The sequence below is a fragment of the Merops nubicus genome, unplaced genomic scaffold (genome assembly GCF_000691845.1).
Source record: "Merops nubicus isolate BGI_N331 unplaced genomic scaffold, ASM69184v1 scaffold9892, whole genome shotgun sequence".
NCBI classification, from domain to species: domain Eukaryota; kingdom Metazoa; phylum Chordata; class Aves; order Coraciiformes; family Meropidae; genus Merops; species Merops nubicus.
In genome coordinates, this window is record NW_008595599.1 from 42,820 (window position 1) to 57,196 (window position 14,377).

Below are 14,377 nucleotides of genomic sequence, written 5' to 3' on the forward strand. Positions count from 1 at the left end.
TGCCACAAGTATGCACATCTATGAACCATTCCCCTCACTTCATTTCATAAGTGCCAGTACTCAGAATATCACACGATATTGAGCTATCTGGTAGGAAGCATTGAGATTTCTTCACAATGAAATTGTCTTACACATCTGTCTCATCTTTCTACTTATTTTCCTAGTAGTTCTGGATGATATATGATGAAGTTGTGGGGGTAAGCTCACAATTCCTTCAGTTATTTTCACCAAGAATGCTGACCTTCTGTCTTTCTTTAAAAAAAGAATCAAGAGCCTCCAAATTAAACAAACACTGCTATTTTATTTTAAAAGCTTTCATCAGCTTTACCAGCTGCTGCAGAGAGCTTTACAGAATTACTGGAAGAGATGCTACACCATAAACTAATGCTAGCTTCAAATGGCACCTTGGAAAACCAGTTCCCCAAATAAGGAAAGCCCAGACTGTGCCAAGACAATATTGGCCTAAAGAGTTAAAAGTAAACTCCTCACTATCAATTTATAGCAACAACACACAGAAGAAATGGATGGACAAGGACACCCCAGAGAGGAAACATTTGCCCTGACCAGGGTGGAGAAAGATGCCTAAGAACTAAAGTTTATACACAAATTAAAAGCAGCAGTTTACAACTAGTAATAGAAACACATACAAACATGTGCTTCTGCTCCTTTTGCTCCAGAACAGCTCAAATTTTCTTTCAAGTTTAAATTTCTTGCAGCAGATGCCAACAATGGCCAACTCCACACCCAAAAACCAAAGCCACTGGTCTCAAAATTTTCTGCATGCAAGATTTAACATGCACATATATACACACACAACACACACACACACAGCACCCCCATCATCTAAGCTTTAAATTACTTTGGATTTTAAAAGCTGATTTGGGAACAGCGATTAAACTTGTTCCAGCTAACCTAGTTTTTATTCATTTCATTATTTATTGCTAGGCAACACAGACCGTGTCAAACCACATTAGAACCATGAGAAGAAGTCCTTCCAATTTAGATAAAAAATGCTCCTCTCACCCACCTCCCCCTCAAATGTGGGGGCCACATGTATTGTAACAACCCCAGTGTGTCCAGACAACCTTCTTTCTGACCACAAGATGACATTTCAAACTCTCAACATCCCTCATAAGCTTCAATTTGCCCAAACCTCATGTGGTCCCTGTAAACAGATCTCCATATCCCTCTTGCTCAAAGAGTGAGAATTACATGTACAATTGGAATTAGTGCCAGTCACTACCACTGGCAGTCCAGAGATCAAGCAGCTCTTCACATGAATATCCTTTTCCTCCTGCCTAGAAGGCTCTACTTTCCTTTCCAGCAACCATACTATCCATGGCCTATATATGATGAACAGTACACAGAGAAGACTACCTACTGCCTCTAATATCACTTCCTTTTGTCATAAGGAATTTCTGAAGAACTCCAAAAAGAAAGAAAAACAAGGAAGATCAGAGATGCAGGTTCCCAAACAAACAATAGTATGTTCTTAATTAAATGTTTCTTCTAGCATGAAGATTAAATAAACCCTATAACTTCTTTCATAAAGCAAAATAAAACATCCTACCTTTTGTTTATAGGTTTTTCATCTTTCTCATAAGGCTTCACAAACCACTTCCCAATGCGTACGAAGTTCCTGTTCATTAGGCACCTCTCCAACAGGTTGTGAACAGCTTTGAAGAGCAGAGTGCGACAGTCGTACGAGAGCCCGTTCTCCCAAACACCATCTTCCTCTTCTGTAAGGCAAAGGGGGAAAAAGATTAGCATTGAATTCCATCCTATTATTTCATGCACATATTATAACATCCTTTTGTACCCCACAAGCTTTTAAGGCACTCATGGCGTAACATGGGACCAAAAAAAGCCTGTAAAGATCAGATAACAACTCCAGTCACTTTGTAACAGTGTGCCTGCCCAAAGCAGTGGGCTGTAAAAATCTCCTCTCTCACAACAAAAACAACCAAAACCATTCAACAGCTATTTGTACATGAAAGGAAAACAAGGAGCACCAGTATGTTATAGTTATAGATTCCAGCCTGCAAGATGACTGCAAAATCACCAGTTTGCCTGTGAGGTGGCTCAAGTTTTGGGTAGTCTAAATTACTTATTCTGAAGAGTTAGCTCACAGTTATGCTTAAAAATAATCTGCCCAAAGCCAAACTTTTCCAATATCCTAGTGTCTTTAGCTACCATTGACTGAGGAAAGCTAGGCACAAATATCATTGAACACTGAGGCTCAGCTGATCAGTAATTTGCTAGAGAATGGGAAAATACTCAGATTAAGAAAACTGGTAAGAGCAACCTGACATTCCCCAGAAGACTCTCACTACTGCAATTTTTCTTTTTAATTCAAAATAAAGAAAGATAGTTCAGCATGCTAGTCCTGCTTTCTGATCTGTACACAGCAAAGTAGTGAGCAGAAAGACAAAGTCCAGCATGTACTGATATGGTTCTGAGGCGAAACATTGGGAATTTATGTGCCCCACAAATCAAACACAGTCACAGAACCCAACTTCCACAAGCTGAATGGATTTGCCAAATCAGAAAGCAAGATTCATTACACGAAGCTGTAATCTCTCCAACCACTCTGGCTCATCATCAGTGTTTGAGCAGAGTTTACAGGCCCTAGAAGTGTATGCACTGGTACAAAGCACAACAAGGGCATTACTATTAGGTTACACAAGTAAAAACGGGGGCGTGCAAGTTCCTGTAGTACTCCTCAGTACATACACTGCAGCATTCATTCCCAGCAAAACACTAACATGGAGGGCAAGATGAGAAATCTGAAGATCTTGTCCTTACATTACTGGCAATCAGGTCTCATCTTTATGCCTACAATAAAATTTATATTATGTTTTACATCTATCCCTAAGGATCTGCTACTGGTCTCCTTGGACTAACCTAGCACAGTTATTCTTACAGTGCCATTGCTTTTATACTCCTCGTAGCAGCACAGACTAGAAGACTGTCTGACACAGATCAGGACACATATTTTTACCTCATTCTCTAATAGGCATGGAATAATTTAGGCTGAGAGGGACCTGTGGAGGTCACCTGCTCCACCCCCCTAAGAGTTGCAAGTTAGGATGGGTTGCTGACATTTCACTTTCATTGCCCCTCCTGCTTTCTCTGCACACCTCCAAGAAGCAAGGCCTGGGTTCAGGCTGAGTTCCATACAACGTGTCTTACAACAGTGACCTGTCTGGTCCCCTCTCCTTCACAGAGGATTTGGGTTCAACCAGCTTTCCACCAGTTTGCTTGATGGTCAGAAAACCTCAGTAATACATATGGCCAAGTCCTTGCGTTTCAAATCCCCCTTTGAAATAAGCCCCTTCACCTTTATCTGGAAGCCACTTACAAGCTTAAAAGGTTGCAATAGCATTAACTGAAGTCTCAATATCCTTAAATTAGAGAGCATGCAGAAAACCAGACACCTAAAAGTTTTATTCAGAAAGAAAATCCTTAAAGATTATTACAATAAAAAGTCTTTAAGACAAAAGATGACAGAGAAAGCAATTTTAAGATACTATTTCAACCAGAACATGGTGGCCAGAACATGGTGGAAAAATTCATATATTGCTAGATTGATGCAAGTAAAAATGCATTTCCACTCAAGGGCTGTATTGTGAGTTAAAGAAAAAATTACACCCAGGATCCTTCTCTGAGGGACAGAATTAGAGTAAATAGACCTGCCACATAATTTGTAAACAAGGTGTGCATCATTACAGATGAATCATTACACAAAACAATTTCCAGGTAAAGACAAGGAAAAGCAAGGAACTGCAGTTGCTATATAAGAGACCTCATCATGAGTGTCCCAGCCCACCACCTTTATTTAGTTCTGAAGTTCAGCAAAACAGGGTTTTTTAAAAACCACACAGCTACAAGATAATACAGTAACTCACTAAGGAAACATCATGCAAGAAACTTGTAACAAAAAGCAACCAGGTCCAAAGTCAAAGGGTATAAAAATGTTTGTGCCAAGGGGACACCTTTTCCCCAGCTGGGAGAGGAGCAGCCCTATCCCAGAGGCAGCTCTGCTGCTCAACCAGTGGCAAACAAGCAGCTCAATAGAGCAAACATTAACTACAAAGCTTAATGATATTGGACTTTAACTGCACAATAAACTCCACACCATTTCAAAGGTTAAATAGTTGGGGTTTATATAGCTCTCCTATTTTTAAAAAATCATTCTAAGGCCATCCCCTGCATCAATTACCCATTATAAGAGGAAACAGAAAGAGCTATTTACAGCCTTTATGCCTAATTTTGTTTTGACGTATTAGTGCATCAATGAGAAGAAATAGGCTGAAACAGCAAAGATCCTGAAGTGTGATTCAAAGTCTGTATTTCCATGGTCATACCATGGACACAAAGGAGAGGTTTCAGTTTTCTGGAGACAGTAATAAGTGGTAGGTATTTCTTTTCACACGAATACTTGTGCCAACCACCAAGTTACAAACAGAAGTTTACACATGAGAACCTGCCACACAACTGCAATTCTCAAGAGCTCTCCTAGCTTAGTTCAGTGCTGAGACAGAGAGCTCTTAGATAAGCATATTATGTGGGGAAAGTGTAAGGCATTAGATGGAAATTACAATTAAAACTCTAATATTTAAAAAGACACCATGCTGTAAGTGTGCCTGCTGGTCAGGATGAACGTCTGGTGCCCAAAATAAGACCCCCTGTTCAAACTGAAGTTTATCTTGCTATAGAAATATAGGGAGGGAAGATTAAATATGACAACTAAAGACACTCACTTCAGAACATTATTCAAATTCATGCCAAAAAACCCAGCAGTAACTGTTCTCTGCCTTTTTGAAGTCTATTTAGTCATTCCCACCCTCCCCCTTTTTTTGGAGTGGCGGATGGAAGGAAATATGACATCTGCTCACATCTCTCAGCTATTCTTTCTTCATTCAAATTGTTGTTTCTCAAGATGAGAAAAATCCTCCTACTTAATAGAAATTGTACGAAGAAAACCATATTTAAAAAGAGAGGAAGAGGAAGGGACACTTTTGTCTTCTAATCTTTCTTAAATGTCATAACTCCAAGTGTTCAATCTGATAGCAACAACAAAACAAAATAAGTTGCTGACATTTTAAAAAGGTGTTAAGCCACAATTTCACTTCAGACAAGTGTTATCCACAAAAGTGCTCTAGCAATGTGAAGGTTACAAATAATTTATTTTTAATTGGCTCTTTTAGCTGTCCAAACCACTCAGCTCCTCTGCAACATAGTTTTATGTCAATCCATTAAACAAGTTATACACAGACCATCCTACTACAGTGAATTTAGTTTCCCTTCTCTTTACATTGCATATTAAGTGGAGAGTTTTCCTCAAATGTAGCTAAAAATTCTCAGGAGATGAAGCATTAATGGAAACAATGGCCAGGGAAAAGCAATTTTCATTCTACATAAATAACAGAACTTTCTCAGTCAGCACCTCCTTGGTACAGCCACTATCCAGTTTTAATGGAACAGCTGTAGGTGCCTATGTGCTTTCAGTACTTTGATGTTCTACTTTACATTCTTCATATAGTTCACCTGAAACAGCAAAGTTTATTTCTACCAATGATGCTCTTCTGTCTTTCTGGTGCTCTTACACAAGCACACTCTTAGGCAGGAGTTTGGAAGGACACTCAGAATACAAAAGCCTTGCAATTTTTAGTGAATTTTGAAAAAGTAGTACCTTTAAACCCTTTCATTTTAATTCAAGTCACATGTTTTAAACCATATGTTACCTACAGATCTTTAGTCACATTTATTTATTAAGGATTGCTAGCAAATAAACAGACCTTTGCTTAATGTATTTTTTTTTTTTTTCAAGAAAATTTTTAACGTTCTTAATCTGTATTGGAATAAATACACAGCATTTTTAAAATTACATTTTCAAAAAGACATTTAAAGAATGTGGATTTTCCCCCTTCTTTTTAATATATAGGTGGCCTCATCAGCAAAAACACCAGTAAGCATCAAATCTTGAAAAAGCTGAATATGTTTACCATGCCATTAAAAGTATCTTCCTAATGCTCCACAAACCTCAACAATAAACTATGCAAAGAAATAAATCACAGTTAAGCTTCCACTTTGGACTACAATTCCTCCCCAACTCCAATCACATCAATTACACAGAGAACAGGAAAAAAAAAGAATCCATTTTTAGTATCATAACTGAGACACGTCTTTTAAAAGTATTCCTTACCTTCATGGGCTTGCTGTCATCATTTGACAGCATGCCAATTATAGAAACAGACTGATCCAAAACTGATTTATACAATCAAACCTCCTATATAAGCTTCAGATTACAAGGGAAGCATAATAAAGTAGTATGAAATTGCTGCTGTACACAATATTGTAATAATATGACAAACACTTCAAGTAAAGTTTTCCGTTTCAAAAAACGGATCTTTAAATTCAAATACTTGAAGATTAAATAAAATTGCTCAAAGCAAGCATTACCTAGTTAGCCTACTGAAAAATAATTTCATAATCCCTTATGAAATAACTGAGAAGCAACAGATTTTGGGGGGTGGGGGGAAGGACTGAATACAATTCAAAAGGTACCAAGTAAGATAACTTCAGTTTGCTTCTAGTAGAGTTGTATCTGTTATCTGCATTCACTAAGAGCCTACATGTAAGATTCCAAATATCCAAACTAGTTGGAAAAATTTATCATCTGAGAAGGAAGCCAAAACTCAGGCTAGTGTCCAAAATACCAAACTCAAAATATTCAACATCAATAGAACTTTTTTTTGTAGTGTTAGCCCTTTACGAGCACCACATACACAGCAGGCTTTCTGCTTGCTCTACCCAGCAGAATATTTGTCTAAATATTAAAAATGTAAATGTAATGACCTTTCTGTGAGTGTGTAACTATACCTGTTTATAAGGTTAACAAGGTAGCAGCTTTCCTTCACTGTTTGCACCATGTAAGTTTGCCTGGTCTGGTCTGCAGGGCCACATGAAAATTAGAAATGAAAAACTTTGTAGCTAAATGTTCCAATATTCTCCTCCACGGTGTCTTTGAGTAATTTCATAGGCAGACGTTTCCCCTACACTGCTAAACATTACCCTTAGTGCCCATGGAGTCACTGTTATTATTTATACAGGTATTTTATGCATGTGACACTGCACAACCAACACGATGATGCACATCCCTCATTGACTGTGCCAAAGTATTTTCCACCTTATTCCACGGATATTGCACGTTCGTTAGCAGAAGAGGAAGATGGGAAAAATTTAACATGACCTTGGAGCTGGTACTGACACCAAGTCACCGAAATTTTACAAAGGCTGCTTCAGTAATTTTAGCATAACGCTCATCAGCAGTTTTGCTGCAGTGGCCACAGCTCTGCCACGGAAGGCTGAAGGAACACCAGCCCACCCACACAGCAGAGCTCCAGGAACCCCAGGCACACAGGCACCCACTACAGGCTAGCTACTCCAGCTCACCACCCTGACAGCAGGCACAAAGTCCTCCAGAAAGCATCCTTTTATTGCAGGAGTTCAATGGTCTCAGGAACAGCGACTCTGGACGCCTGCTCTGCCGGCCACGTCCAGCTGGCAGGCTGTTCTGCAGAACCCCCAGCACAGTGACTGAGAACTGGCTCATACTCTGCTTTCCAGTGTATTAAAAGCAACGAGACACTCGATGCTGACATCAGCACAAACCAGCCAATTCACAGATGTGTTTGGAGAGAAGGATTCGATCCGTAACACGCACGCACCGAGGACGACACGGCAGGGACATCTTTGCTGCCACCACTGTTGCTGTTTTAACCATACACCATCAAGAGAGAAGCATCAGTACATGGCCCCTTCTCCTTGCTCTTCCCAGCTCTCCTACAAGCCCAGCAAGGAGCTAAGACCAGCATCATTTTTATACTTTTCTCCCTTGCAGAAGCACAAGGAAGACCCTTCCACAAACAAAAACTGATTAACTTGACATATGACAGGTACAAGGAAAACCCTTCAATTTTTAAAGTAAATTAACAAGATTTAATAGACACCAGAATGAATAAGACATCTTATAGCTCACCATTTAGAAGATGTGATTTGAAGGTCAAAGGCATACAGAAGCATTCCCCCATCCAAGCATTAATCAGATTGTAACCATTTCCTTGGAACCATGTCTTGTACATAATTCATACCAAACTGCTCTCGGGTTTGAAACCTCCTACTGCCAACTTGTAAAAAAACATCTGAGTGTATAGGTAACCACTTCAAAATAAGAAAGAACCTATCTGATAAAATAACTGCTGATCAGACCAGTGAGAGACCACTGCCTTCTGAAATTTGAAGAGATGTTCTACTTCAAGATTTGAGTCGCAAAAATTACTATAATCAAGCCTCACTGTCACAACAAAACCATAACCTTTGAGGTTGTTACAGGATAAAATAACATTTTAGAACTCCTGTCTGCTGCTAGCTATGCTGGGGTAGAACTTGCAGGTTTTTGCCACTACATACAGTAAATAGCTACCTAGGGAAGAAAAAAAAATGATGGAGTGAGGTCAATATTACTGATCAATCAGCATCTCTGAACAAGTCTCCTTTTGACATGCCCCCAGGCAACAACAATTCCTGACCATCAACAAGACAGTTATCCAAGGTCTGATATAAGAATTCAGATATAGCCAGTAGCAGGCATTCAAACGTATCTTCAGGGCGAAGAATGAACTTCTGAAATCTACAGGCTGAAGAGAGAGATCATTTCTTTTTTTAAAAATCTGATATGTACAGATATGCACCCACAAAACTGTACATTCCCTTTTGAAGTGATCTTGGGAAGGAGACAACAGGATTCTTGAAGGCTGCCATAATTCAAACCCCTGAGGGTTGACAACCAAGATGTGTTGAAGACACTGAATGTCCATTGTTCATGGAAACTACAAATCACAAAAAAAAAAGAGGGCAAAAAGTCAAAATATCCACCTCTTCTTAATGGGCATAGTTTCATACCAAAGGAAGCCAGAATCAGAAGTGATTAACACTGCTCTGGCATGCTTCTCACTACAGGTCTTTCAAGGCCCACTTCCCCAAGAAGAGTCTGTCCATCAGCAATGAAGGACAGACAAGCAGCAACAGACTGCTCTCAGCCCCCTCAGCCTCCCCACTCTTCACCTACAGAGCAGAAAAGTTCTAAATGAGGCAGCACCTTAATCTTCAGCAGCAAACAGTTTCCAATCAATTTTGCAGGTAACAAGCCTCTGCTAGGAAGTAATTTATCTCCCCCATTGAAAACGTAACAAGCCATCATTGGGAAAACAGGACAATGTGAATTACTAGGAGAAATTGTCTGCCAATGAAAAAAATCCATTAGGTCTACGACAAAGGTCAGATAACATTGTTTGGGTTCAGTCATAATTCTTTCTTCTATAAGGTTCACATTAAGATTTTGTGTAACAGGAAAAAGTGCAGGTGCAGGCACTCCTCAGCTTTCTCCTACACAAGCTACCTGATTAATATCTTTATCAACTTCTGATCCAAAGAGCCAAGCAGACAAACATGCTCTAAGAGGTTATAATGCCTCCTTTTAACTAAAAAGGAGACAGAACTATGCCTGCAAAAACCAAGATGTCAGATACATCCACACACAGACACAGGCAGCGATCTCACAACCGATAAGCATTTACGTAGAAAAATATCTAGCAGCGAGACAAGGGGAATACCTCCATTGAAGTGCTGACACCCACAGGTGACCTGAACAAAGGAAATACCAAAAACAATTGCAGAGAGGTGGCTGGGAAACTCTAATCCCCTACTATCTCTCCCTTATACCCTCAGAGAGGTTAAGAGTTGGTAAGTCCCCGGGATGATACGTGCTTATCTACCTGCGCAAAAGCGTAATTCCACAACCACGCTGATCCACCAGTCCAGCTGCAGCACCCCACGGCCTCCACAGGGCACTGCCAGGCTGCAGCACCAGCAGACAACACAGAACGCACAGAAAAGTTGCTCAAACCATTTTGATGCCCAGGTCGTGCAGAAATGCACTCTCCAAATGGCTTGACTTTCATTTGCTCTACCACTCAAAAAGTCATGTAATAGATTTGTCTCAGTTTAATCCCACCAGCCAACAAAACATACACAAATACTTTCAGACAAGTGTTGGTCTTTGCTCAGGGCAGGCCCAGGCCAATAGCAGCACTTAGTGCAAGTTACATCTCAGTCATACCAAGGATGTTCCCTGCAGGTCAAGACTGAGGTTATTCATAGGGCAAAATAAGGAAGCCTTACATGCACTAAAATACCAAACAACCTACGGTGCAAATGCCCTTTAAGATGCAAAGTTTCTAGCTGCAAGACAGACAGAAATATGAGCAACATCCCAATATGTGAAGTCGGTTACTCAAAGATACAAACATCATGTCAGTGCATCAACTGATTTTCAGATTGTATTATTTTTGTATGAAAATTTCACACATTATTCCATTGTTTTAAGTCAACTTTCTCAGTGGCGCTTCGAGCTCCTATTTGTTCTTCAGCTTGTCCACAAACAGAGACAGCATTAACAATTTCTGGTTACCAGGTCACCAAACCTTGGTCTCATTTTACACTTCAGTAATCTGAATAGTGTACATTATTTGAAAGGAAATTGGAGCGACGTGACCTTTTCTTTTTTCTGGAATTAGCACAGCCTCACCACTAGACTGACACCGTTTAGAACCCTAACTTTGTCACCTTACTGATAAGCAAGGGGAAAGTCAGCTACCTGGGGAATTGAGACCAACAAGTCAACATTTTCAAAACAAGGTGCCAAATTTGAAGCACATTGAGAAGTACAAATATTGTTCATCTTTTCAAACTATGTTTGAAACCAGGTACAGGTTCAGAACGCTGGGAAAGAGGGAGAGAGAAATCATAAAATCACAAGGTTTAGCAATTCTTAGACAAAACCAGCCAGCTACTTTCAGGTGCCTTCTTTAGAGGTCTTCTCAGCAACAACTTGACTTCCAATCAAAACAACTCCATACAGTTCAAGAGTTGCCCAGATCCCCACAGTTCTTATTATATAATAAAATAGGGTTTACTGTTTGAATCTGAAAGTTCTAATTGCCCAACAAAAGGGATCCTATCAAAACATGTTTAAGACATCACTTCTGATTCACAGGCACAGCTTTAGGCACAGCTTTCTTGTGAAGAAGCTGCCAAAATTCACAGGCTTGGTTTGTTTTGTTTTTTTTTTCCAAAGGAATTAAGTGGGCAGCAAAAACTTCTTGAAAATCTAGCAGACCAAGACCACCTAAACACAGGCAGTAGCCACTTGATCACTGTGCTGTCCTAATAGTTTGATGTAGATTGTAGCAATGGATTGATCTTATCTGTAAAGAACAGTCTCTCTAGTACACATCTTCTAAGGGCTGGCAGAGGACAGCCCTGAGTAACAGCATCCTTCCCCTGACCGAAAGCATTCATTTCCTCCTACCTGAGAGATCATGATGAATAAGGTCAGCAAAATTGGGGTCATCACCCCACCAAAATATCCACAGCTCCCTGCGTCCAGGTCGCTGGTCCCGGCGCCACACGCTGAGCACATCCGCCTTCAGGCAGCGGCTGAAGCTGCTCAGGATGGGGTCCTCCTCCGTCACCGGGAAGAGAATGGGGGCAGACGTTGGGCCCTGCCACACATAGCGCTTCCATTTAATGCCAGTTAGATCAGCCTGAGGGAAGGAAAAGAACAACTGTCAGTCCCTGGGGCAGGTACAACCCGGCAGAACCACCCCGCTGTGACGAGGGGATGGCGCAGGAAAAGGCGGGTGGAAGGAAGGATTAACCCCACAAAATTTAACAGAAACCATACTTGTAAGTTTTGTGTACCTTAGAGGATAAACTGGAAATAACCAGGCCCCCTGTTCTAAAATCTCCCTTAATAACTGCAGTACAGCAAGAGCTGCTCATTCTCACTGCAGCTTTAAGACTACAGACAGAAAAGTCACATTGGGTTTAAAATTTTAAAAAGTGAAAGATGAGTGAACAATGCAATGTTTTTAGACTTCAACTTTCCAATCTACTAAACACTTGCCTTAGCAAAGAAGGTCTTTCTTTTGCTTATTTATGCATCAACTACCTTTTCAATCCTTTTCAATCCAAGATTAAGATTTTGAGTATCACCTTTTTCCTAATTCAAGCACATATTCTTCCAGCCATCTATTGCTTTAGAAAATTTCACAAGTTTCTCCATTATAAAAAATCCTCTATTACCTCACACAGGAAGCCTCTCAAGTACACCTGTTTTTACCCAGAGCTATCACACTTTTCACTTCTCACACCACATTTTAAGCGTTTAAATTCTTGTTTTATCAGTAACTTGTATATCAGACTTGTGGTCACATCGGTTATGTGCCACTAAATCCCCTTCTAGGCAAAAATTCATTTGACTTCACCAAGTAAGAGAGTTACTACTAACAGGAAATAGACAATTTCTGGATTATTTACAATGCAACACCATCCCGAGTTTTAGTACTGTTTTCTTCACGTGATGTTAAGGCCCCTAGGGCAGGGACTGACCCTGGCCTCTCTCTGGCAAAGGAGAGGCAGGTAGGCTGGCGTTTGCTAAGAAGTCTTTTTTTTTCTTCCCAACATGCCAACACACAAAAGATTAGTGCAACATTTACAGCTAACATGGCAGACTTCCTACATTCGGGAGGAGTAGCAATCTAGAGGAAAGGTGGGGAGCCTGCAACAGTTGACACTGGAAGGACTTTAAGATTTAAAAATGCACTACTAAGATGGAGCGTCCAGAGTCCCCTCCACCCAATAATATCAGTACCACAGCCTGGCACAGGTTTTTACTTAGAACAACCTCTGGAATAATAAACATCACACCATCAGCTAAGATGAGCTGATTTACATTAAGAAAGCAGGTGAAACAGCTCAGCACAGCCATCAAAAATTGCATCACAGTCCAGTGAAAGCAAATTTACTTTGGGAACTACCAGAATCAACAACTTGAACGATTTCATACTTGGGTTAAAAAAAAAAAAAAAAGAAAAAAAAGGCTACAAAATGGTGCACAACAAAACCTAAGACAGCATCGCTTCACGGGGAGCACATCACCCAACGCGGAGCTCCGGGATAAACACAGGCAGTAAACGAGGTCGCTGCAAAAGGCAGGAAGGAGGGAGGTTTCGGCTCAGATTTGCCGAGGCTGTCACGAGTGGGGAGAGAAAACAGAAAGTTCCCCAAGATGTGGGGCCGAAAGGAGGAGCAGCAGATCTCCTTACCTCCTGCGAGAAATATCACGTTCGGAGGCAGAGGTAGGAGGATACGGAGAAAGGAGGAAAAGTTGCAGGCGAGGAAAGCGGAGGAAAAGGCGAGCGGCAGGGAGGACACTATCCAGGAAGAAAGCGGAGGGAGGGGCGAGGCGAGACAGACAGCGATGGAGGGGGAACCAGAGGGGCATGGGAGAGTTGGCTGGCTCCAGGCAGGGCCTACTCTGAGGACTCATCCAGCAGAAGCTATGCTAAAAATGGCTGCTTTGCTCGCACTCCCCCTTCCTCCCCTCCCCCAGAGCTCCTCTCTCTTTCACTCTCTGTCTGTCGGGCGTGTGTGTGCCGGTGGCCGACACTTACCAGGCAGAAGAGGTTGGAATGGCAATCCTCCAGGCTGGCCCCGTTCGGCACGAAGCAGGAACTCATCCTCACAGCCACAACCCACACGCACGCCATTATCCCACAGCCTCCGACAAGAAAGAAAGAGACAGACAGAGAGAGAGAGAGAGGGAGAGAGAGAGAGGGAGAGACAGACACCGAGAGGGAAAGGGGGAGGGGGGACTCTGCACACGCACAAATAATAATACAATTAAATAAGGGATTTACATACAGACACACGCACGCGAAATAGTGGCAGGGTAAATAACCCAGGAGGAGAGTGGTATCGGAGAGGGGGGTAAAAAAATATATTTAAAAAAATTTAAAAAAAAAAAATTAAGAGAAACTCGGAACGTTCTCTCTTCTTCTGGATATCAAACGGGGGAGGGGGGGGTAAAGCCACCGCGGAAGGGGAGAACAGAAAGAGGGAGGTGGTAAGTAATCCAACGACGGGAGATTAAGATCAAAATCCTCCCTGTTCCTCTTGTCTTCTCATTCGCGTAAGGAGGGGAGGGAGAGGAGGTAAGGTGAAGGGGTAATTGATCCAAAAACGGGGTAATTAATCCAGGGGGGGCTGGGGGTAAAATACAGTCGACATCCCTCCTTCCTCTCTTCTCAGATGCCAAGCAAGAGAAGTAGGAAAAAATAAATAATCCAGTGGGGGCAATTAATCCAGAAATCTCCCTCCTCTTCCTCCAGTTTCTTTAGTCATCAGATGAGAAAGGGGCAAATTGTGGAATGACTGGGAAGGATTGGCTGCGGGAGCGAGAAAAATCCAG

General features: G+C 41.3%; 1 protein-coding gene across 1 annotated transcript in view; it reads right to left on the reverse strand.

The window, feature by feature from the left end:
* MED13 (mediator complex subunit 13) overlaps positions 1-13,646 on the reverse strand; it is a 53,044-nt gene extending 39,398 nt beyond the window's left edge. Inside the window, exons 1-3 of the mRNA XM_008936104.1 lie at positions 13,581-13,646; positions 11,435-11,669; positions 1,571-1,739 (exon numbers count right to left, since the gene is read on the reverse strand). Coding sequence (XP_008934352.1) covers positions 1,571-1,739; positions 11,435-11,669; positions 13,581-13,646 — 470 coding nt within the window. The remainder of the gene's footprint in view (positions 1-1,570; positions 1,740-11,434; positions 11,670-13,580) is intronic.
* Positions 13,647-14,377: the final 731 nt, after the last annotated feature.